The 27019-nt window shown below is 37.5% G+C and overlaps 1 protein-coding gene across 1 annotated transcript; it reads left to right on the forward strand.

The window, feature by feature from the left end:
- Nucleotides 1-278: 278 nt before the first annotated feature.
- Nucleotides 279-23417, forward strand: LOC146313521 (uncharacterized). Its single transcript, XM_084739488.1, has 15 exons — nt 279-421; nt 2484-2627; nt 5093-5362; nt 6414-6692; nt 7474-7776; nt 7959-8066; nt 8344-8361; nt 8530-8571; nt 14826-14891; nt 18024-18293; nt 20180-20455; nt 20619-20921; nt 21656-21757; nt 22709-22726; nt 22832-23417. Exons 2-15 carry the CDS (start codon nt 2579-2581, stop codon nt 22897-22899), a joined length of 2172 nt encoding a protein of 723 aa, XP_084595614.1. The 5' UTR covers nt 279-421; nt 2484-2578; the 3' UTR covers nt 22900-23417.
- The last annotated feature ends 3602 nt before the right edge of the window (nt 23418-27019 follow it).

The following is a 27019-nucleotide window of genomic DNA, read 5'->3' on the forward strand; positions in this document are numbered from 1 at the left end:
TGATGACATTTTTGCACTCAAATTTAGATTCAAGTCCAAAAGGTGATTGAATGCAAATAAGTGTAATTGTGTCCTCTGCTAATAAGTACCTGTAAAAAAAAAAAAAAAAAAAAAGGTCCAAAAAGCTTTTCCTTTTGGAGTAATTTTCCCTTTTTTTCAAATCTTCTCATGTTAATGCTGGATTGAGACATTTAGTGTCTTTTCCTTGCACTGGGCGGAGCTATAAGACACAATGAGGAAACAGCAGAAGGAAGGGAGATTAATTAGGGAGCAGCTGTGTTAATGTGTAAGTGAAATTCTCTGAGACCTTTGATCCCACAGAAAACAAGGTTCAACTCACCTCAGTGGATAAAACCTCCCTCTGATCATAACCTGAAGACCTTCATACTCTTGTCTTTCTTGTGCTACTTTGCACTTCCAGGTATGATCTTATTTTATATATTTCCTTGAAACTCTTGCTACAAGCAGTTTACCAGTTAACACACTTCAATGACTTGGAGAAATACCTGCCAGAAATACATTTTTCTGGGTTTCTGCTGGATTTCATGGCCAGCTCCTGGAGCCCTCCTGTTTTGTTGTTTCTCGCCAGAAACTCCTGTAATTTTCAGTGGCGGCTGGTAAATCTTCCTCCTGTGGGGGTTATATTGAAATGTTTACATATCACACCAGAGCATTTTAATATATGAAAAAGCCTTTATTTGTATTTGCTCAGCTAACTGAGCATTTTTATTGCCTAATAGAACTTGCTTAGTTAAAGTAAGTTAAGGTACTTCAGTTCAGTCCTTTATAATAATTATCTTTCATGGTACAATTTGCTAGGCTAAAATAATAATTGGAAAAAATTATGAACACATTAAGATTGGAAAATAATATTTAAGAATTAAAAAATGCTATTGCATTAGAAATTTGAAAATTGCCTTAATGTGGTTTAAATTTACTTTTTGTACGTAAATAAATGTAAATTTCTCAGTGACTAAATGTCATTGACAAGTTTATATAAAGTAAAAGCAAAGTAAAGTAGTATAAAGTACTGCACAGTGGTTACTTTTACTTTTCATACTGATAACAGCTGATAATACGTCCTTGATTTACTCAAGTAAGGTTTTGAATGCAAGACTTTTTTGAGGCTGCTGCTGATGTTTAATTTCCAATTTCATTCAGCGGACGCTTTTATCCAAAGCGGCGTACATCTGAGAGCTGATAAAACAAGCACAAACAAAACAAGTTAAGTGCCATGGAGCAAAGTTCAAGTCTGATAAGATGTAGGTGCCTACAGACAGTGCCAGTGGCAATGTCCTTTTTTGTATGGATATCTTGTGCACTCAATCAGGTGCAAAGGTGTGAATGTACAGGAGTTTCAAGTTATTTCACAATGTGTGTGTCAGGAAGGCTCTTAAGAAATTAGTGCTGTGAGGATAAAAAGAAAGTTGGAAAAGACATGATCCCTATAAATAGCTTAAATTCTTCTATGAACACAATGGTCTTGTCTACTAAACTGTTTAACTCATTACTGTTCAGCAGTGTTGTAATGTAAATAAGTACATTTACTAAAGTACTGAACTTTAAAGGTACTTGACACTTTCCAGTTTCTGCTCTACTTTTTACCTCTAATCTACTTGGTATATTCAGATCAACAATCCAAAATATAACAGCAAATAATTGGTGTCCTGCCAGGAGAAAATTATATTAAATGAAGTTCTGTGGCTGTGAAGAGAGCACAGACAGCAGCTTCAGTTAACCATCCATGAAGACTGTCACAGTTTATGTGGGTTCCAAACCTGACCACTGCAGTGTATTATCTGGTGGTATTAATAATTATTGAGGCAGAAGAACATCATGTTAACATTATAATGAACAGCTGTGCACGGTGCATGCAGCTAGACCTTCACCACAGCTGCAAAGATGACATGCCAATGTGAAGTTTATTGTCTGTGATCTGTCACTGACTGAACAGACTCATGGAAGTGATATTTTACAATTAGTAAGATTTTAAACAAACCAAATATGTTAAAATAAGTCATTTGGTGTTTTCACAGTCATGCTATTGAGCTGAGAAAGATTTCATGTTCCGTTTATATTCAGAGGCTGCTGTTAAGTGCAGAAGATATCTCACACTGTGCACATTACAACGTTCAATGTAGTCACTTGGTTTGAGGTTTCAGATGGATTCTTCAGGAGATTTTGGTGTCTTTCTTCAGTGAGGGGCTTAAGGTAAATCCAGTGTTTAACCCAGAAGTACTTTGGATAAAGTGTTAGCTTGAAGCTTTGGGTTTCACCTGGAATTTTGTCTGAGAACACAGGGGCACCTGTGGGCTCCTCCCACAGAGGGCACCTATGCTTACACTTATATTTCTATTACATTATTACCTGTTATTAGGTGGAATTGTTCTCATTATCAATATGTCTTTCTCATGTAAATCACCACATCTCTCTATTATTCTCCTCCATTCCCGTCCAAACGTCACACCCATCTGTCAAAACAGGAACACTCCCCATCTGACTCTGTGAAGAAAAGACATTGAACAGAACGCAGCTGATTCAGTTCAGTTCTTTATCAGCACGTCTTTATCAAAACAAGATGGAAAAGTTATTTTTCTTTCTTCTCTTCTGTCACGTTTCATCAGCAGGTAAGATCACAGTTTAAATATTTAAGCTCTTTGTATTTTGCTCCTGCAGCTCAGAGACACACTGATTTATTTTTAGTTTCTCTATGACCTCAACTTGATAAAACTGTGTTTTAACTGAATCATACTAATACATCATATTTATGATGAGCAGGACTGTAGTGGGGTTTAAACACTGTTAACACATGTTTTTAACTAATTTACTGTCCTTTTTATGATGGTTTACTCACTTGTCTTTGTAACATTTTTAAAAGTTTGAGTTAAATTCAGCTCCGTTGTCCTCCAACATTTTGTCTGGCACAATCCACCACTGCTCAGCTAAAATACACAGATGACGTGACATGAGATGATAAAAGTAACAAAAATTTAAGATAAGAATAAAAAATGTTCATACATGAGGCCCAGTGTTGCCTAAATCACTCCACTTTGAGCCTCTGCCCTTTTACTTGCTCCAGGTTTGAGAGTCCACCACAGGTGATGGGAAATACCCCATGGAAAACTGTACAGTTTGTCTTGTACACATTTCCACTGACATGACTGATCTACTGCTGGTCTGTCCGCCATTTAGATCTGTATTTGGACAGCTTCTCTCTTTTTACAGACGGACTTGAGCTCTAAAGCTATTTGCTGGAATATAAAAGAAATTAATGTGTAGAAAAGTGCAAACAAGTGTGTCTGAGTTTTGTTCAACATGCTGTTGGGGCAACGCCGTTTGATGAAATGTCACAATTGTCACATTACTGCACTGTCAACATCTTAAGGCTTTTCTGACCACGTTTGAATTTGATACGGTCAGCCTAAGGAGGATCATGTCAAAGTCTGAAACATGTCATTTCCTGTTGCCAGTGTTGTGGTGGCACTATGACTATGACTGAATATTGCCATGTAGATGTGTTCAGACTGAGACAGAAGTTTGTTGCAGATCAGACCATTTATACTAAAGTTATTGCAAATTTGTCTTTCATATACAGTATTTTCCTTCATAACTCACAGACTACTTGAAATACACCAGTCAACTTCTGATATGAGAACCATATATACAGTATGTTCACTCATGAACAATACAGTTGACAGATTTATTTTTTTCAATAAGGACAAGACTGTAACCTAATGTTGCATTTTTACAGTGGTTGGCAGCGTTGTAAATAAAAGCACAATAATCACATTACTACTGTAGTATCTAATAGTGTTACTAATAGATTTTTTTGTACATGGTTCAAAAAAGTCTTTCTATTTCTGCAGAAGACTAGACAACTGTTCCAATGGTAATTATTTGAACTGAAAGTAATTTTACATCAAAATGTAGTCAGATATTTTAATGTCATAACAGAAAACTATGTCAACCCTATGGCTGATGTAAGCTACTGCTGACTCCTTGAGTCAGCTGAGAAGTCTGTCTCCAGCTGACATATTGATGTTTACATCTGTCATGTTTTCAATCAAGAACCCTGTGACAGTGTAAGTGTAAAGTGAGCTAACAGGCATATATATGATATAATGTTAATGCTAAAAGACTAAGGCTAAAGCTAGCTTACATCTTAGCAAACATTGGTCGGATGGTGAAATACAGCAGGTATATCTACATGATAGATGACAGAATTACATTCATTAACGTGGGAAAAGGAAGCGCAGGGACTCGATTAGTGCAGCAGACTTTAAGACGGGTCATCCAGCCGGACTATAATGCGGAAGACAGCTGGGATAAGACCCAAGCTAACCTTGTTGAGACCTGAGACAGCGAGCCAAATGCCTCACCGTCAACTCACTCTGATTCCACATCAGCCCACATCCTCTTCCTCAAAGTTCCACAGAGCAAATGCAGATGCAGCACAATCTACCAAGTTTTTTTCTGGATGTAAAGTTACTGCAGCTAGTAAACTAGTGTTAGTTAGCCAAACATGCTAATGTTTGTGGCTCATATTAGAGCAGATGAAGACAGAATTTAACCCATTCACCAAATCCGTGCTCTGTGTTTCACATTTTTGATGGACTACAGAAAAGACATCACCCCCCAGACTCATGAATCACCGAATATCACTCTTTTCAGAGCCCCCTGCACACCTTCAACATGCAGAGAAATGGAAAGCTTGTCAGCGCTAGTTATGGTTGCTAAGCTATGATTGGACAGTTGCTGTTTGGAGGTGGGGATTAGCAAAGGGTCAGTTGTAGATTTGTATCCATTTTAAATTGATCTATCATGGATTGTGTTTTATCTAGATTTGGTTAAAAGAAACTTCACTCCCAAATATTTACATTTACATTATATAATCTGATTTATTCTCAGATATCTGTCTTGACATTGGGTGACTTAAGTTTTTACTTCATCCACCTTTTATATAATGACGTGAGACAGCGGTTGAAAAAAATTTATAGTTTACCACCCTTTTTTCTAACACCACAGCCCTGACAATAAGCGTGATGATGTATGTATATTTATACTGAATGTATAAACCTTGTTTGTCCTGCAGTGAAACACTCCTTGAATTATTTCTTAACTGCATCTTCTGGAATCCCAGACGTCCCAGAGTTTATGGGAGCTGTAGAGGTTGATGGAGTTCTGGCTGGTTACTGTGACACCAACAAAAACACAGTCGAACCAAAACAGGACTGGGTGAAGAAATTCTTATCAGGAAATCCTGAGGACTTCAAGTGGTACAATGACAAGTGTTTTAAGATTCAGCCAAAGATCCTCAAAGCCAAGCTGAATGATTTCAAGCAGCGCTTCAACCAAAGTGGAGGTGAGTCTGTTCTATGTTATATTGACTGTGCAGCCATGATAGTGGACATTGGATGTGTGTGTGCACCATCATGACAAAATGTGTTCCTGGAGACACCAACTACCACAGAAGATGTTCTCAGTATTTTGTCAGGTGTTTTGTATTCCCTCTAAAATTACACAAAAGTTAAAACCATTCAAATCTTTAAATTATATATATATATATATATATATATATATATATATATATATATATATATATATATATATATATATATATATATATACACATATATACATATACATATATAATGTATATATACATGTATGTATATATACATATATATACATTCCACAACTTTTTTCTTTGTTGCTCCTGTCACAACTTTTTTTGCAACATGTTGCAGGCATCAAATTCAGAAACAATAAAGAAAAAAAAACAAAGTTGATCAGTTTAACATTAAATATCTTGTCTTTGGACTGTATTTCAATGGAATAAAAGACAAAACTATTTGAATATATTCCACTCTGTTTTTATGTTTTACAAAATGTTACACCAAGTCCAAGTCCTTTCTTTTTGCTGTGATATTTTAAGTTATTGATCTGCTGCAGCAGCTTCAGCTTCAGCAGGATACAGGCCGACAAAACAGAGAGAGGAGGACGAGGCACCTGCATCATGACTTGTTCTCCCTGCTGCTTCTGTTGACTCTCAGACCACCACCACTGTTTCACAAGCCTCCACCCCTCCTCCCTTTGTAGTGAAGCTTGGAATTAATTTGACAAATTACTTCTGAAGCTTCAAAGCCCTCAGTGAGCTATTTAGGACAAGCCATTGTAACTTGTAACTAACTGAAATATAAATTGTTTCTTCACTCACAGACAGAAAGAGTGCAGTCATTATCTGCTCTTGAATCATGAGTACAACACAAGACTGTGAGAAAAGCAGAACATCACACAATGTTCCACTTTTAAGATCTTCTTTCTACTGAAGATTTCATCTGTACATCACTGATAACAACAGTCTCTCCCTCTCCCTCTCTCTCTCTCTCTCTCTCTCTCTCCCTCTCTCTCAGGTGTCCATGTTTTACAGGAGATGGCTGGCTGTGAGTGGGATGAAGAGACTGGAGATGTTAATAGTTTTTTGCAGTTTGGTTATGATGGAGAAGACTTCATATCACTGGATCTGAAGACATTGACATGCATCGCTCTGAAACCACAGGCTGAACAAATCAAACAGGCATGGGATACTGACAAAAATAGAATAAAATACCTTAAGAATTTACTCACTCAGATTTTCCCTGAGTGGCTGAAGATGTATGTGGACTTTGGCAACAGCTCTCTGCAGAGAACAGGTAGAGTCACATGACCTGATGTTGTTTCATGACACAACAATGTTCATATAAGCTGCTCAGACTGAACTGTCATTGTATCATCACTCCAATCAGTCTGACATCACCTTCTTTTCAGCTGTTTTCTGTGGTGGCAAGATTTGATTTATGCTGAACCAATCAGTAGTGACTGATATTTTTGGGTTCTCTGACATTATGTTCCATCAAAGCTGAGACTGTGATAGTCAGAGCACAGTTAGCATGAGTTAAAGGACAGTTCACCCCAAAATCAGAAAGACATATTTTACAGATATCAGCTGTAGATGTCTGTCTTCTCTCCAATATATCAGCTTGTTGTGCTCAAAGAGCCAGAAAAACACATTTGAAAAATTCAAAGCCAGTGTCTCTTTCTGGAAATCGTGACCTGTGTACTCAAGATAATCCACAGACCTTGTTGTGAACAGTTTCATGAAAGAAAGCAGTTCTCATAGATTCTAAAGTAATTTTAGTAAATCCTTCTGCAGTAAGAGACTACTCTGTGTTTGTCTCCAGTTTTTCCTTTGTTTTACCTCCAGCTCACACTGTGACATGATCATGACATCGACCCAAAAAAGGCCTATAGAAATCTGAACATTGACACTGATGAACTACTTTGCTGTGAAGCATAAAAACAGGCTGATCTTTCTTCTCTGACTGCAGTGAGTTTGTTTAGTGGTGGTGTAGTTCCCTTCACTGTCTATAGACACACAGTGTGGATGTTGTGTAGCAAATGTCTTGTTATGTAGTGCCCTCTGTGTCTCTGCAGAGCGTCCCTCAGTGTCTCTCCTCCAGAAGACTCCCTCCTCTCCAGTCAGCTGCCACGCTACAGGTTTCTACCCTGACAGATCCTCACTGTTCTGGAGGAAAGATGGAGAGGAGATTCATGAGGACGTGGACCACGGAGAGATCCTCCCCAACCATGATGGAACCTTCCAGATGAGTGTTGACCTGAACCTTTCATCAGTCACACCTGAAGACTGGAGGAGGTACGACTGTGTGTTTCAGCTCTCTGGTGTGAAGGATGACATCGTCACCAGACTGGACGAAGACGTGATCAGGACCAACTGGGGTAAGACTGGTATCAGTTTTTGTTTTGTGTCCAAGACACACCCAAGGACATGTATGGTCACAAAATCTGACGGTGCACCAGTGAGTCTTTGCACAGCGTTTGTGAACCACTGCTGTAAAGTAAACATCTTCATGTCCTTCCAGTGGTGGAGACAAAGTGTGAATGTTGTGTTTTGGTTCCAGTTCCTCCTTCAGAGTCTCCTGTTGGTGCTGTTGTTGGAGTTGTTGTAGGACTGCTGCTGCTGACACTCTGCATCATTGGACTTTTCATCTGGAGAAGGAACAATAAAGGTGAGTGAAGACATTTTTACTCCACTGTTGGATTTAACCTGCAGCTTCAACTCAATGATAATATGTCCAAAATATATTTGTCCTGAAAGGAAACAAAGTTTTAAAAATCAAAGTGTGAGCTGGCTGATGTTCAGTAACTTCACTGACATGATAACACAGTAGAGGTCAACAGATGTTCTATATATACTGAGTTAGAGGAACAAAACATGTTTTCTTTCTGTCCTTTCATAAATTCTGATTTCACTTTTAATACTGTAATCTCTCATCTGTGTTTCAGGATTCAGACGTGCAAACAGTAAGTTTGATTTTATGAAAAATAAAATATATTTATTTTATTGTTCTATTATCAAGACTTTAATGTGACTGGTATTATTTTCCTGTGAGCATTAGTAACCAATCATTCACATCCAGTCCTGTCCTCTCATATATATTTATATCATTTCACTTCATTTTCTACTTCTAGCTTCTGATTCTTCATCATCAGACAGAAATTCAGCTCCTACCAGTGAGTATGTGATTATTTCAACAGCTTGTTTTTACTCCCAACTCATCAGAAACAAACAAAATGTCTCCGTCCCTCTCCTGTGTAGAGTCAGTGAACATGGATCATCAAGCTGCATTTTTCTCTTGATGTCAGTAAGAAAACAGTGTTGGGTTAAATAAAACTGGAAACTGACTGATGGAAAGAATCATCTTTTCTTCCATAGTTTACATGAAACAGCAGTGAGGAGACGGGACACAGAAACAAAGACATATGATTGGCTGATAGATCATCTTCTGCCTCAGTATCAGACGCTGAGAGGCGGTGACTTTTTGTTTGTGTGTGATGAGTTGGGTTGAGAACAGGTTGATTTTAACTATGCTGTGAACATAACAGTGCACTAACATAAACATATGTCTTCTATTTAAAATCAGTTATTCAGCTTTTCATTTATTAATCTGTCTTGACAGGTTCCTCATGAAGATTAGAAGAAGGACTCCAATGACGTTACTGTGGCATCAAAACTGTTATTCCTTCATGAGAGACACTTGGTTCTGATTTGAGAAAGACAGTTTTTCTTAAATCAAACTGTTTATATTTGAGATGAAGATCTGAAGAAAGAAAAAAGAATGAGGTCTTGGACTTTATCTAGTTTGTATTATTAGGCAGCAGGCAGTCATCTGTCTTTGGTGGTGATCAGTAGGACGTCCAGTCATGGGAGACACAGTCATACTCAGCACTTTAGTTGTTTAGTAATCGTGGACATCATCATGTTTGATGTTTCCACTTTGAAACACACAAATGAAAACTCTGCACTAAACCCCAGCTGTGAACTCTTGTCTCTTCATGTGTCATAAAACCAGAAATGATAAAATCTTAGTGCTTTTGTTTAAATCAGTGAAAGAAATATCACTGTACAATACTGTCAGTATGAAACTGTTGAGCCTCTTTGATCTTCTGGAGTGTAAAATCTAAATGTTCACATTCACATTTTAATTATTTATTTTCCGTCATTTTATTGTCTGAAATACTGAACTTTAAGACACTACAAAGAGTTTTTTATTGCACTTATTAAAACTAAAAACATAGAAAAACTAAAAGGCCTCTGGAGAAATGGACTGAGTGTTTAAGACAGAATGTCACCAAGCAGAATGAAAGACAGAAAACTTGTCAAGGTTTGGGTTATTTTGTTAGTTATTTCCTGTTATATTTTGTGACTTGGACTTTATTTACTGTATTTGTCCTTTTCCCCTCCATTTTTGATCACCATTTCTTCACCTGTGTTTGATTTGGTTCTTGTCTTCGGGGACATCCCAGGTCTCCTCCTTCCCACCGAGGATTCATGGAGAGACGCAAGGAAACCAAGCGAGGACAGAGGATGGGATATCTGTTTTAAGAGACACGAGACGTCTTTTCCTCTGGAGCAACACATGAAGGGACGTCCATTTGTGATGATGGCGCCAGCTGATAACAGCTGGATCAGCTGTCATTCAGCTTTAACAGCTGTACAGATTTCTGAGTTTCTGTCTGCACATAAAGTCAGTCTGGTTTTTGGGCCAATCACAGCACAGAGACTGCACCGGTCAATGTTGTTAACAACCTGAGATCGACTATGGACATGAAAAGACTCTGTATCAGCACTACTTGATCTTACTGCAGCCTTTGATACAGTCGACCACTCAGTTCTTTTAGCTAGACTTCACACTGGTGCTGTTTTTAACTGGTTTACATCTTATCTTACCAACAGAGAATGTTATGTAACAATGGATGAATGAACGTTCATTAAAAAGCTATAAAATGGATTGTGGTGTCCAATTTATGATCCAACACTTTTTAATCTTTACCTGCTGCCACATGGAAACATCATCAGGAGGCGCGGCATCAGTTTCCATGGTTATGCTGATGATACTCAGCTGTACATCTCCATGTCTCCTGATGACTCAGGGACAGTTGATTCCCTTTTTACCTGTATTTTAGATATCAAGTGTTGGGTGGCAGAAAACTTTCTACAGCTAAACCAGGACAAAACTGAGGTCTTAATTATTGGTCATAAAGCTCAGAGACAGAAACTTAATGCAAAACTGCAAGAACTGGCAGTAAAACCCTGTTAACACATGAAAAACCTTTGATTCAAATCTTAGTTTTGAACCATGTATGATAAATATAACCAGAACTGAAGGCACTCCCAGTAACAGTCTTGAACTTGATGCTGCATCTGCACAAGAAACTTCTAGTTTTGTCTGAGATCAGCCTGATCTCAGTTTCTTGTGTGTGGAATATGAAATAATATGAATAAAGACAATGTTTCACTTGAGGCCACTCAAGAAAAAGTTATCGAACTTCAAGCTGAAAAAACAAAACAAGATCATTTAGGTGTTTTTCTCTGCTGTTAAACAGTCGGCGGGTCATTTTTGACCTGAAGACAACACAAGGGTTAATGGTACTTATATGATTTGATGACTTGAGTCCTGAGTCCCTGGATGATTTTCATAGCTGGAAGCAGAACTGTCTCTGTACTGTGATGTTGTTCTGCTTTAAGGACAAAATAATGATGAACTTTACACCCAGAGAAGAATTTTTCACTAGAGGTCATGATAATGAGTTGACAAATATAAGATTAGCAGGTTTTACTGAGACCAGAGTGGAAATGTGACTCGTGAAGTGATGTAATGTGTGCGCTCTGTGGATTGTCTGTCATTCTTTATTTTATAATGTATTTTATAATCCATCTGATAATCCCTGTTTTTACTAAATGTTTTTTTTCTGTACCTGTGAAGGAATAGTTACATTTTTATGTATCCTCTTTATGTAATCCCATTGCCTGTAATCTATTACTCCCAAGTCTGTTTGTGACTATAGTTTAAGTATTATGAGTATTAGATGAGCAGTTAATATTCTCACAGAGGAGTTGAATGAAAAGATCAATATCAGTGCCAAATGTGAGCAGAGCTTAACATGAATACTGGAAATAAGAGAAAACAGTGAGGCAGCAGCTCTGTAAAAGGTGCCTTCTAACAACTTCACAGCTGCCTGAAGCATAAAAAATGAAATTTAATAATAAAAAAAAATAAATAAATAAATAAAAAAAAAAGCATGACCAGTACTGTGAAAAGCGCAAATCTTCACAGTAACACTTTGACACTGAGGAGCTCAGATGATACGTTTAGAAAGTGAAAAAGACAGAAGATAAAGTAGAAATCTGAGAGACTGAGAGAGAAATACATGTTGAAACAGGTTTATTCACTGCAGTTATTTGGGCTAAAAGTTAGTTCACATGAAATATAAGAGCAACATACAACAATAATATAAATCATTCATATACAGGAAACACTCTGAGACTAAATTATTACATGTAAGCAGGAGGGATGTTAATGATTAATCATTAATCCATTTAACACCATTAAGAATTTCACTGATTTTAAATGTATCAATCGATAATTAATCAATAGTCTAGAAATGGCAGTGATTGTGTCTCATTTCCTTATTTTTTGAATAAGGAAAACTGAACTTAAAATAAGAAAACAATTACAAAAACTGAGAAAGAGATGAAAATGAGAAAAAAGTTAGAAAATAAAATAATTGTATTTTGTATCTTATTTATTATTATTAGAATTAATTGATGAATCATTTGCATTTCCAAGTATTTAGGAAACTGCACAAAGTTTGCAACCCTAGAAAACACTATTATAATACTCTACATAATTTCTGTGTGATTCCTGACAAAACACTTGTTTGTTGTACAGATGAGATCAGTCAGAGGAAGTCGGTGTTTCAGCTGTTTCTGTTTAAAAGATTTTAAACTTCATCAGTCAAACTTTGGTGGAAGTAAGATGATGTGACCTGACACACTTTCTAATGTTTCAACACAATCTGCACCTCTAATCTGTGAGGAAAAAAAAGAAAAACATGAGCAGTTTTAATAACAGGAAAAGCTGAGAAAAAGACTGGGTGGAAAGAACCGATTGCGTCAATTCTCAGGAACTGGACTCTTTCTTTCATTTCCGGGTTGAACAGGGAGAGAATGACCTCCATTCTTTCAGAATGAGTCTTTTGGCAACAGTCATTACCAACATTAGAGATTGTTGTGTGGCTGTAGATAAACTCTCAGTTGACTGTGAACAGCCAAACATAACAAGACCAGCTTCTCACTGGGAGGGTCTTTTAAAGGCCTTCACGTACCAGTCAGATATTTTGGACCAGAATCCAGTTAGTGAAGGACAAAACCAGATGGTGTGAGACGACGTGTCCTCTGACACTTTGTACCTGTAGCACAGTGGTGAGACAGAGCAGTAAAACTTAATGCAACCTGGATTTAGAAAAGTGAAAAAGTGGATCAACTGGTGTTTAATGTTTACAGACCAAGAATGTATCATGGACAGACTCTTGTCCCACAGCTTCAGACAGTTCAGTGTCTGGTGGTCTGGTAGCTCAGTTAGTGTTCGCCTCATGTACTGAGGCTGTGAGTTTTCTGCAGCTGCTCTTTGCTGCTTGTTATTCCCCCTGAAATATCTTCAGATCTCCTATAAATTAAGCCTTAAAATCACCCAAAATAAAAAAGAAAGTTCAAATCCTAATTCTCCCTTCCAATCTTTCTCTAATCTTCACAGTGAAGCTGCAGTTCAACCATCGAACAAACACACAAACTTATAAGACGTCTGGAGTCAGGAGGGTTTTTTAAAGCCACTGAAAACTTGACTTCAAATAGTCAAAATGCAAACAAAGTTTAGTTTCTCATTAAGCATCCACAAAGATCTGAATGAAAATAATAATTATAATTATTAGAAAACCTGGTTTAAAAAGAGCTCATGTTGCTGTTTAGAGCTTTTTTCAAGAGTTGACAGCTGCCTCAGGAGTCCAAACACACAGGCTGAGTTATGTCCTGCTTTGTGTGGACGCTGTAGACGTGAGCAGCAGCAACGTATTTTAGCACCTAAACTAAATCACCTAAACCTAAAAATCACTATAGGTTTAAGTGTACACTATATTTAGAACATGCTTGGATCTGACATAATGTCTAATTCAGCCTGTGTTTCGTGTCATGTACAAACTCTGACACAGTAGGTGACGGTCTGCACATAGTTGGTTTATGATCCACCAGAAAACACAACGTTGAAGAAAAGTCATCAGCTAGTTGACATTTGTTTCTGTCTTCACCAGAATACAGTGAATGCCAAATACAAGATCTCAGATAGAGTCTTCATAATATGTTTGCTATTGTTAATATTTTGGAGACGTTGTCAACGACGACCATCTCACCTGCATCCCTGCAACTCAGCAAAAACTGTTATGTAATGTTAGGTGGTGAGATGTGGTGAGGAGGAGGGATTTTTATTTTTCCCCAAAACTACACATTTTCTATCCTGGGAACTAAGCTCACTAACATGATGTATGATAATCCTGACCACTGCAGTGTATTATCTGGAGGTATTAATAATTATTGAGGCAGAAGAACATCATGTTAACATTATAATGAACAGCTGTGCATGGTTCATGCAGCTGGACCTTCACCAAAGATGACATGCTGACATGAAGTTTATTGTCTGTGATCTGTCACTGACTGAACAGACTCATGGAAGTGATATTTTACAATCAGTAAGATTTGGAATTCATTAAAACAAGTCAGTTGGTGTTTTCAAAGTCATGATGTTGAGCTGAGACAGATTCCAAATTCTGTTTTGCGTTCAGAGGCTTCTGCTGAGAGCAGCAGACGTCTCATATCATGAACGCTGCAATGTTCAATATAATCAGATGAATAAAGTTAATAATCACTCAGAGTTAAAAAGCAAAACTCTCAAAAAGCTCTCAGTCACTTGGTGTGAGGTTTCAGATGGATTCTTCAGGAGATTTTGTCGTCTTTCTTCAGTGAGAGTCACTTTTTGTCACAGCCAGCTGCTGAAGGTAAATCCATGATTTGCTGCAGTGTTTCACCCAGAAGTATTTTGGATAAAGAATGAATCCACTGTTCTTGTTCTTTTGGTTTCAAATGAAATTTTGTCTGAGATTCAAAGACTCACTGCCCCTCAACTTCAACTTTAGGGAGGGGACGTAAAACCCAACACACCTTCTGTAGATGGTGCCTATACTTCCATTACATTATTATCTGTTATTAGGTGGAATTGTTCTCATACTTAATATTTCTTTCTCATGTAAATCACCAGACTTCTCTATTATTCTCCTCCATTCCCGTCCAGACGTCACGCCCATCTGTCAAAACAGGAACACTCCCCATCTGACTCTGAAGAAAAGACATGGAACAGAAAGCAGCTGATTCAGTTCAGTTCTTTATCAAAACAAGATGGAAAAGTTATTTTTGTTTCTTCTCTTCTGTCCTGTTTCATCAGCAGGTAAGATCACAGTTTAAATCTTTAAGTTCTTTGTTTTGTCTTAGTTTCACTTTTATTTTAACTTGATAAAACTGTTTGAACTGAATCACACTGAATACATCATATTTATGACGAGCAGGGCTGTAGTTGGGGTAAACACTGTTTATGCACCTTTTTAAATACAAAATAACATTTACTCTCCTTTTTATGATGGTTTACTCACTTGTCTTTGTAACATTTTTAAAAGTTTGAGTCAAATTCAGCTCCGTTTGTTTAGAGCATCATATGAGAGACACAAGCCTCCTCTTCTCTCTCTGCTCGGCTGAAATACACGGACGCATCACGACACGTCTGCTGCAGCAGAGCGCGTCCTTTATCATGAGGACTGACAACTTCAATGTGGACAAATAAGGGACACCTTAACATGAACCTCAGGACACAAATCAAGCAGAGAGTCTGGAAATCCTCCCTCATGAGATTTTGAGTGTCAGACATTTTATTTCCTGCATTCTGGTGAATTTTTATTCAGCAGTTTGTGTTTTTTTATGCGTAAAAACTCCACAGAACTGTGTAAAAACAAGAAAAATCTGTTTAAAAATGATACCTCAGAGACATTGTGAGTGAAAAAGATCTTAAATGTCATTATAATAAGAAACTTTCTCAAAATTATTAGAAACTTACATGCTCAGTCATATTTCAAAAAGTTAAATATTTCTTATATTTTCCTTCATAACTCACAGACTACTTGAAATACACCAGTCAACTGTTGATATGAGAAACATATATATGTGCACTGATGAATAATACAGTTGATATATTTTTTCCAATAAGGATAAGACTGTGGCCTGAAATTATATATGTATATATATATATATATATATATATATATATATATATATATATATATATATATATATATATATATATATAGTTTGGGGTCACTTAGAAATTTCCTTATTTTTGAAAGAAAAGCACTGTTTTTTTCAATGAAGATAACTTTAAACTAATCAGAAATACACTCTATACATTGCTAATGTGGTAAATGACTATTCTAGCTGCAAATGTCTGGTTTTTGGTGCAATACCTACATAGGTGTATAGAGGCCCATTTCCAGCAACTATCACTCCAGTGTTCTAATGGTACAATGTGTTTGCTCATTGCGTCAGAAGGCTAATGGATGATTAGAAAACCCTTGTGCAATCATGTTAGCACAGCTGAAAACAGTTTAGCTGGTTAGAGAAGCTATAAAACTGACCTTCCTTTGAGCAGGTTGAATATCTGGAGCATCACATTTGTGGGGTCGATTAAAAGCTCAAAATGGCCAGAAAAAGAGAACTTTCATGTGAAACTCGACAGTCTATTCTTGTTCTTAAAAATGAAGGCTATTCCATGCGAGAAATTGACAAGAAACTGAAGATTTCCTACAACGGTGTGTACTACTCCCTTCAGAGAACAGCACAAACAGGCTCTAACCAGAGTAGAAAAAGAAGTGGGAAGCCCTGCTGCACAACTGAGCAAGAAGATAAGTACATGAGAGTCTCTAGTTTGAGAAATAGACGGCTCACAGGTCCTCAACTGGCAGCTTCATTAAATAGAAGCCGCAAAACGCCAGTGTCAACATCTACAGTGAAGAGGCGACTCTGGGATGCTGGCCTTCAGGGCAGAGTGGCAAAGAAAAAGCCATATCTGAGACTGGCCAATAAAAGAAAAAGATTAATATGGGCAAAAGAACACAGACATTGGACAGAGGAAGATTGAAAAAAGTGTTATGGATGGACGAATTGAAGTTTGAGGTGTTTGGATCACACAGAAGAACATTTGTGAGACGCAGAACAACTGAAAAGATGCTGGAAGAGTGCCTGACGCCATCTGTCAAGCATGGGTGGGGTAACGTGATGGTCTGGGGTTGCTTTGGTGCTGGTAAGGTGGGAGATTTGTTCAGGATAAAAGGGATTTTGAATAAGGAAGGCTATCACTCCATTTTGCAACGCCATGCCATACCCTGTGGACAGTGCTTGATTGGAGCCAATTTCATCCTACAACAGGACAATGACCCAAAGCACACCTCCAAATTGTGCAAGAACTATTTAGAGAAGAAGCAGGCAGCTGGTATTCTATCTGTAATGGAGTGGCCAGCGCAGTCACCAGATCTAAACCCCATTGAGCTGTTGAGGGAGCAGCTTGACCGTATGGTACGCAAGAAGTGCCCATCCAGCCAATCCAACTTGTGGGAGAGGCTTCTAGAAGCGTGGGGTGAAATTTCTCCAGATTACCTCAACAAATTAACAGCTAGAATGCCAAAGGTCTGCAATGCTGTAATTGCTGCAAATGGAGGATTCTTTGACGAAAGCAAAGTTTGAAGGAAAAAATTATTATTTCAAAAACAAATCATTATTTCTAACCTTGTCAATGTCTTGACTATATTTTCTATTCATTTTACAACTCATGGTGGTAAATAAAAGTGTGACTTTTCATGGAAAACACAAAATTGTCTGGGTGACCCCAAACTTTTGAACGGTAGTGTACATATATATATATATATATATATATATATATTTTTTTTTTTTTTTTTTTTTTTTTTTTTACAGCAGCTGGGAGAAGCTGTAACTGAAAAAATAAGTCTGTAAAAATAACTCTCTGTATCAAAAAATAAAATCACAGTAATCAGATTACTGCTGTAGTATCTAATAGTGTTACTGTTACTGTTCAGGCTCTGCATGAATTCAAATCAAAAGTCTGTTTCTATTTCTGCAGAAGACGAGACAACTATTGGTCATTATTTGACTTGAAAGGAATTTTACATCTAAATGTAGTGGAATATTTTAATTTCTTAACAGAAAATTATGTCCACACAGAAAAACATGATGCTTACATTACATACACAAGATATAAATAATTGTTTCATTATAGGTTTGTATCCATTTTAAATTGATCTGTCATGGATTATGTTTTATCTAGATTTAGTTAAAATTAAACTGCACTCCCAAATATTTACATTTTTTCCCCTGAAAATATTTATATATATTTATAGTATTTAAAAAAATGTGTAGTTTGCCAACCTTTTGCCACCACAGCCCTGATGATGAGTGTGATGATGATGATGATGATGTGTGTATATTTATACTGACTTTATAAATCTTGTTTGTCCTGCAGTTGAATACTCCTATGTGATTTTCATCACTGCAACCTCTGGAATCCCAGACATCCCAGAATTTATAGGAGCTGCAGAGGTTAATGGAGTTCAGGTGATTCACTGTGACACCAACAAAAACACAGTCGAACCAAAACACGACTGGATGAAGAAATTCTTATTAGATAAGCCTGAGGAGTTGGAGCAGGTCAAACTCCAGTGTTTAACAAATCTGCCAAACCTCTTCAAAGCCATGATGAATGAATTGAAGCAGCTCTTCAACCAAAGTGGAGGTAAGTCTGTTCTATGTTATATTGACTGTGCAGCCATGATAGTGGACATTGGATGTGTGTGTGCACCATCATGACAAAATGTGTTCCTGGAGACACCAACTACCACAGAAGATGTTCTGAGTATTTTGTCAGGTGTTTATGTCTGTGGACACTGGACAGGTTTTGTGTCTCAACTGTGCAAGAGGTCAGTCATAAAGCTTCATAAAGCTTCACACGTGTGTAGTTGAGATCAAAATGAGGTTGAGTTTGAAGATGGTTGGTCTGAGCAGGGGGCTGGAAGTATGGAGGTATGAATCATAGTAGTGCTGTCAAGAGTCTTTGCTGTTCTTTTTTGTAAATCATTCCACATGATGTGTAAAGGTAAAAGACTGGTCTAACACAGTCCACAGGTACTTAAAGGAGCTCACTTGCTCCACCTCTTGGTCCTGAACTGTGATTGGTTCAAATAGAGGGTTTGACGGGTTGTTCTTGTTTCCTGTAGACACATTTCTTTAGTTTTAGTTACATTCAGTAAAAGATGACTGTCATCAAACCACTTTATTAGTTGTGTAACATATTTAAAATACACATTTAATGACTGCATACTGGTAAGACATGCCACTAAGACCATGTCCTCTGTGTGCTTAACTAGTGAGAGATTTTCACATTTTAATTCTTCTATGTTAAATTAGCATTTAACCTTTTGTTTTGTTACATATGATCACATCTCCTGTGTGTCTGGATGAGGAAAGGACAAAGAAATGAAAACTTGTGCTGCAGCATGCATCTGATGTCAAACCTCTCACTGCTCTCATGATATTTTACATCACATATGACATATCTATATACATCTAACTCCAAGAATTATGAGTTTATTTTGATCCAACCAGAGTTTGTTATTGCTGAATCAGTGGATATATGAACATGACAGTTTGTCTGGTGGCTCTGACACAACCAATATAAGAGCTGTTTCTGGTTAAACAAAATGTTTCTTACTCTTCAACAAAAAGGTCTCTGTCAGGATCCTTTCCATAATGTTCTCAGACACTAGAATAACAATCTGAGCCTGTCAGCAGGATCACAGGTTTACAGACTGTATTACCATGTACAGTGTGCACACATTACAACCCCACTGTGGTCTGAGAGAAACCAGATCATCTTACAGTCAGTTCATTATTATGACCTCGAGTGAAGAAATGCTTCACTGCATCTTTAAGTCTGAAAAGAGGAACATCACAGTACAGTAACAGCTCTGCTGCATCTGTAAAAATACTGTCATCATCCAAGAACTCAACATCGAATTTAAATAAACATTTAATGTTGCAGGTAGGAAAAATCGCTAATGTTAGCTACATAGAAATCCAGTTAACTAGCTCCCCTGATAATGCTGCAACTACACCTGCCTCAGACCAATAGGTTTTTTGCTGGATTCGAAAAAATAGAAACAAAGTTTACTCATTATATATTTTATGTATATGTATATACATCACATGATTTCCTGTCAGCTGCAGAGGTGCTCTCTTGTGGAGGTCCACTACGTTGTCTGCAGACCACCACCACTGTTTCACAAGCCCCCACCCCACTGCTCTTTGTAACAAAGCTTTGAATTTATTTGATAAATTATTTCTGAAGCTTCAAAGCCCTAAACAAGACATTCAGGACAAACCATTGTAACTTTAAAACTGAAATATAAATTGTGTTTCATCACTCACAGACAGAAAAAGTGCAGTCATTATCTACTCTTGAATCATGAGTATAACACAAGACTGAGAAAAGCAGAACATCACACGTTTCATTTTTAAGATCTTCTTTCTACTGAAGATTTCATCTGTACATCATTGATAACAAAACTCTCTCTCTCTCTCTCTCTCTCTCTCTCTCTCTCTCTCTCTCTCTCTCTCTCTCAGGTGTCCATGTTTTACAGGTGATGGCTCGCTTTGAGTTGGATGATGAAACTGTAGAGATTAAAGGTTTTGTGCAGTTTGGTTATGATGGAGAAGACTTCATATCATTGGACCTGAAGACAATGACATGCACTGCTCAGAAACCACAGGCTGAACAAATCAAACAGAGATGTGATGCTGACAAATCTGAAATGCAATACAATCAGAATTCCCTGACTCAGGCTTTACCTGAGTTACTGGAGGATTTGAACTTTGCCAGCAGTTATCTGCAGAGAACAGGTAGAGTCACGTGACCTGATGTTGTTTCACAACACAAGAATGTTCATATAAGCTGCTCACACTCTCTCTCTCTCTCTCTCTCTCTCTCTCTCTGTCTCTCTCTCTCTCTCTCTCTCTCTCTCTCTCTCTCTCTCTCTCTCTCTCTCTCTCTGTGTCTCTGCAGAGCGTCCCTCAGTGTCTCTCCTCCAGAAGACTCCCTCCTCTCCAGTCAGCTGCCACGCTACAGGTTTCTACCCTGACAGATCCTCACTGTTCTGGAGGAAAGATGGAGAGGAGATTCATGAGGACGTGGACCATGGAGAGATCCTCCCCAACCATGATGGAACCTTCCAGATGAGTGTTGACCTGAACCTTTCATCAGTCACACCTGAAGACTGGAGGAGGTACGACTGTGTGTTTCAGCTCTCTGGTGTGAAGGACGACATCGTCACCAGACTGGACAAAGACGTGATCAGGACCAACTGGAGTAAGAACATAAACAGTATAAACAGTTTGCAGAGCTTCTGGGTTTGAAATGTGAAGCCAATGTAGAAGTGTCTTAAACCTGCATTCTTTTTAATGACCAGCAGGGGGCGACTCCACATGGTCCAAAAGAAGTTCACTTGTGTGGAGTCTTTTGGAAAATGACCCTACTTCTTGCTTGATGTATGAGCTCAAACAGTTTCCTAATGAGTTTATGGTCACTAGATTCAAGTCTTCTTCAGGACAGTATGATGTCAAACTCACCAAATCATCTTGCATCATCTTTTCACCAACTCAGGTTTAGTCAAAATATTCCCTTAAAGCTCAGGTAGGAAACATTGTTTTCTATAAAAAACATTTCAGTGTTCTGTAAATGAAGTGTTCTGACAGAGAACTAGACTTCTGCACTTCCTCTTGGCTCTGTTTTCAACCTTTAAGGAATCTGTCCCATGATGGTAAACTTCACACAGGACACAATAAACATTATATAAACATGTTTGTTGTGGTGTGAGTCTAATAAATAAGTGAAATGTGAGTATGTTGTGAGTATGAGGGACTAGCAGCCTTGCTGTCCGGCCCCTAATAAACCAATTACAGTAAATACTTTACTAAATCAATGCACTTTGATCATTACAGACATCAGAATGCATGAATGGATGGATGATGGATGAATAGATGGATGGATCTGTGTTCAAACCTGCACTCTTATTTGTTTTGTTGTTGTTTTATCTTCATCAGAGAAGCCCAGTAACATGATCCTCCCTGTCACTGCTGCAGTGGTTGTTCTTGCTCTCCTCCTCATCACTGTCACTGGATTCATCGTTTACAAAAGAAACAAAGGTGAGAGAGAAAAATGTAAGAGTTTCACTGCTTTGATTTTGGTCGTTGAGTCGATGCTTTTATCCAGGTTGTAAAATTGAAACAAGCATCAGTCGGGCCAGTTGATTTGTCAGAGGGACACATTTGACCTGGGTAGTAATAGAGAAAGAACAAAAAGAACACAAAATACTATGATTGTTATTTGTTTCAGTAATGTGATGTCAGTGCCATATTGCTGGAAAGTGAAAATTTTGTTGTTGTAGACTCTTGAGGCGGAGCACAGGGGTTCAAACTCAGTGTTACTGAGCATCATATTCACTGTGGCCACTGTTATGTTCTGTGAATTTATAGTAGGGGTCTGTGTACCTTTTTATTATGCCTCTGCCCGCCAAAGGTGCCGGGCCAGAGGCATACTGTTTTGTCTGGCCATAGGTGAGTCCGTGCATCTGTCTGTCACAGATTTTTATTTGCACGATAACTTTTGAACGGGTGGGCGGATTTGCACCAAATCTTGTGTGGCCAACACTCTATAGCAGGTACATGAACTGATTAAATTTTGGAGACCAACACTTTCGAGATGGCCGCAAAATGGCCGCCTGACAGACCTGTCTCTAAAAACACACTTATGCCAATCAGGTGTAGGGAACACAAAAAGTCACAGTTGTATGAAACTGTTGCAGGCGGAGGCATCAGAATCGACGCTTTAGCGTCGACTTCTACCTGTTTTCATTACTGACTGTTTTGTCTGACACTACAGAGACACTACAGTTGAGGAGATTTAAAGTTTTAAAAAGCACCAAAACAAACCCTGCAACACTGTATGAAGTATGAAAAAAAAGTATAAAATACACCACTGCATTGTGGGGTTTTGCAGAGTGTGGAGCAGAGGAACAGAGCTGCTGCTCACAGCTGGTATATATTTTGGTATTTACAACTGTAACTGAAATTATTTGTCTTTTGTTTTCATTTCAGTCAAACACAGTCCACCTAGTAAGTAAAACTTTGATTCTGTTTTAACTGATGTGACACACACTTTATTCTGTTTCACATTATTATACAGATGAACTTTTTCAAAAACTCTTTTTGACCTTACAGCTCCTGACACCGGCACTGAACTCGCTGACAGACCGTATCCAGACCAGACTGACAAACGCACTCAATGAGTTTCTTCAAATGGGATCAAAAAAATAAAAACTTTGATATTTGTCACATTATCGTTTAGTACAGTAAAACTTTACTGTACTAAAACAAACTAAAAGATTGTGTCCAGCAACAACATGAAGATGATTTATGTTCTCAGGGTTTTTACTAACAAGTATCTGATACTAACTCTAACTTAGAGGAGGGAAACTGGACTGTTTTTCAAGAACAGAGAAACAGTCAGGAGGTGGGTTATCTTACTGATCAGCAGCTAGCAGTAATGAAACATTTATGAATATTATATTCCATTTCTCCCATATTCTGCCAATAGAACCATATACATCTTACACCCAAGACCTTTAAATGAGTGTTTTGATCCATTTCAAATAATATTTTTTGGTTTTAGAATAAATACCATGTTGTTTTCTTCATTAAGACAGGTTAGGAGACATCATTCATGAAAAGTTCCTCATAATAATGGAGTCACTAATTAGCAGTTATTGATGAGGTGGATGAGTGAAGGGTTAAAGCTTAAAGGTCACTCAGGTTGGGTTGGATGCATATCAGTAAATCATTTAACATGAAAACTGGGCTTCCATAGGAATGATCACCCAACAAACATCTGACTTTCAGTGCTGGGTGGAACGTGTGTGTGTGTGTGTGTGTGTGTGTGTGTGTGTGTGTGTGTGTGTGCTGAGTGACTTCAGCTCATCCAAAACTCTGCAGGTCAGCTATCAACCAGAACCAAGAGGCTTTCTGTGGGATTTAGAATCAATTTTAAAGTCCTTACATACAAAGCCCACTGCACCCTGCCATCATCTGCAGCTGGTTTATTGGAGGTTCCCAAAACCTGACAAAAGGAAACAGGTGATGCAGCCTTTATCAATGATGCCCCAGAGCTCTGGAACACACTGCCTGTAGATATCAGGGGAGCCAGCTCACTCACTATTTTTAAAAGAAATATAAAAATCTCCTTTTTTCAGCCTTTAGCTTACCGTGACTTTAATGTTTGTTGGGTTTTTTTTTTTTTGGTTTTTTTTTTTGCACATTGCTTTGCTGCACTTTGATTTGATTGATTTGATTTTGTATATAGTTTCTGCCCAGTAAAAAACACTTATTTCTGTATACATATTTTACTTTATTTTAATCTTATGCAGTGCATCTGTGTATTCTGTTATTTGTTATCCATGACATACATACATATGACGAATCGATTGTGTTAATTATTAAATCAATCACAGCCTATTGGTTTCAATAATTTCAATAATTAAAGGAAAAAAACAAATTTCTCAGATTTCAACATCTCAGATGTGAATATTTTCTGGTTTCTTTTCTCCTCTCTGACAGTAAACTGAATATAATTGGGTTGTTTGGAAAACAAGACATTTTGAGGACGTCATCTTGAGCTTTAGGAAACAGTGGTCGACTTTTTTCATAATTTTCTGACATATTTTTGATCAAACAACCAATCGAATTATCAAAAAAATCAACACATTAATCAATGAAAATAATTGCTATTAAATACACATACACATGTGAAATGCTGTAAATGAGAAATGAATGCATTTAAAGTTAACAGATCACCTCATTGTTTTTTATTTCCTCAGATCAGGAAAACTATATTGGACATTTTAGCCATTTTCATAAATGAGACAAAATAAGTGCATTTAGGCAGAATTAACTGGCTTTTATTTTTTCCTCTCATCAGTAAAACAATATACAGATTTTAAATGTTTTATAAAAGGTGAACTGCAGATATAAATCCTCAATTTGCAGGTTTTCTTCCATAGTCTTTCATTTATCTGGGGACCCAAATTAAATCTCCCATGACCTGCTTTGGGTCACGACCCAGTCTTTGGGAATGTGTGGTCTAAGTATGAGTGGCTCAGACCCTCAGGTGCGTTTCTGACCTGTTCATGAACATCCAGTCCAGTAAATGAGGCCTTCACATCATCATCTTCCTGCACCTGGAGTAAGATCCAGATGTGTTTCAGGTGATTTTAGTTTCTGTGGTGGAGCAATGAGATCAGTCCATGTTTGTGTGGGTGGATGTGGGGTTTGTCACAGTCTTCTGGTTCATTCTCTTGTATTTTGTTTTCTTCTTTTCTCACTGTTGTTGTTGTCAGTGTTTTGCATTTTTTGTCACTGCTGCATTTTTTGTTGCATTTGCATGTATTTTATTTAATAAAGTTACATTTGCATAAAGCAGCATAATGTTCCGTCATTAAACATATGAGAAATATCCTGTTAAGGTACATTTTGAATATTTAGATACACAAACGCATAAAGCACGTGCTTGGTACTTTTCAGTCTGCTAGCAAGGCCTTATGCTTTTTTATAATTTGAAGTTTTATGAGATTTTATCAGTAATATTCACAACAGAAACAGGAGAAGCAAAACAAGACAAAATAAATTACAACTTTAACCAAATCATTCACATTTAGGCTGTTATGTAATCTCCTTATGATATTTAAAAATAATAATAAAAATAAGATTTTGTCACTTCCATTCATTGAGCCAGGTATATAATGAATTAATTTGTGTAGCAGGGGCGTAGTGGTAAATACAGTTTTTTTTCTCTTCATTGATTGATCCAGTTGATCTGAATATAGCCTCTTTTCAGAGTGTTGATAAACTTTACTAAAGTTTACTCGGGTTTACCTCCCAATACCCCCGATTACATTTGCTGTGAACAGAAAAGTCACCTTTGATTTTTGATGTAAAGTCCACATTATATTATCTATATACAAGTATGTCTGACAGCGTTTGATAGTTGAATAGATCATTTTGCATGTGACAGCTCAAATGATGAATGAATGTTTGGAAGTTTTCACTAAACCTGCTTTCTGAAACAGGTCTTAGAAATCCAAGAACAGCATAACTACTGTTTTCCTATAGAAACTGTGTTTTTACTTTGTTGTTTGTCTTTGTTAAACCTTAAACACTAAAGGAACTTACAGACATTCAAGGTAAAAACATCCAAAAAGCACATTTGTATAAACACGGGGGCTTTTTTCACCAAGTAGACTCGAGGGTGTGTTTCAGTAACTGTCCACTAGAGGGCTTCAGCCGTTCATTTATTTCAAGCAGGTTTGTTCTTCAGATGATGAATCTATTCAGATAAGATGTCTGGCAAAGACAACAGCAACTTGAAGCAATAATTTTTTGCTGAAAATGCAAAATAGCTGAAAGTATAGAAATGTTGATGAAAAGGACAACACACAATTCCACGACATGTCATAAGGAATAAAGAAATGTTGTGATGTGACAAATAAAGGGAAAGTACATCATTATTATTAACACATTAAGTATGTGCAGGGCAAGTAAATTTTCTTTTCTCATATTAGCAACCACCATTCTCAACTTTTTCAGGCTTTTCAGGCTTCAAACACAGCAGCTCAGTGACATCTTCTGACTTGCAAACATTACAACAGCCCCTCTGAGCTGAAGCCAAAGAACCACAACACCTATCTGAATTTAATCATTTCAGTCTCACATGTATGCAATAAAGGCCAAGAAGCCTGTGTTATTAAATTTGGTGTGTTACATTAAAGCTGCAGTAGGTAGAAAACCCAGAAACAGTTGATTGTTGAGTCTCATTTCCAGAATAGGAGATACCAACATTTTAGGTTTCATTTTGTCCATCCTAAGCCCCTCCAGCAGATGCACGCGTTTCATGCATGCATGCAACACTGATTCAGGGTCTCACGGAAGGAATGTGCACAGACAGCTGCACTGGTAAAACAGCCAATAGCAACACCCAGTCTCTGAGATGACCTGTGATTGGTCAGAGTCTCCCGTCACAAGCCAGTTTTCATAAAGCCTGGAAACAGAGCAAAGAGGAGGTGCAGAAGTGTAGTTTTCTCTCAGACCACTTGATTTTACAACATGCTGAAAGGTTATTATGGAATTATTGCTCAATGATGCCAAAAAATGTGTTGCCTACTACAGCTTTAAATGTAGTTGTTATTGTGCAATATGTTACAGTAAAATTATTATAAATAAATTCATTGTCCAAAAAGCCTAGATATTAAAAAAACTACATGCCATAAAATATTCATGTCATCTGACCGTTGTTATTTTTACTACATTATTTGGCATCAGGTGGAACTATACTCAAGATTATGATTATCCCTCTGTCCG

Source organism: Lutjanus erythropterus, chromosome 16 (genome assembly GCF_056507025.1).
Source record: "Lutjanus erythropterus isolate fLutEry1 chromosome 16, fLutEry1.hap2, whole genome shotgun sequence".
Lineage (NCBI taxonomy): Eukaryota > Metazoa > Chordata > Actinopteri > Lutjaniformes > Lutjanidae > Lutjanus > Lutjanus erythropterus.

What these genes read in the sequence shown, in the direction of transcription:
- LOC146313521 (XM_084739488.1), top strand. Translation starts at nt 2,579, where the DNA reads ATGGAAAAGTTATTTTTCTTTCTTCTCTTCTGTCACGTTTCATCAGCA. An exon ending in CAGTTATCTGCAGAGAACAG is followed by an intron (nt 20,456 to 20,618) that starts GTAGAGTCACGT and finishes GTGTCTCTGCAG; the next exon opens with AGCGTCCCTCAGTGTCTCTC. An exon ending in CGTGATCAGGACCAACTGGA is followed by an intron (nt 20,922 to 21,655) that starts GTAAGAACATAA and finishes TATCTTCATCAG; the next exon opens with AGAAGCCCAGTAACATGATC.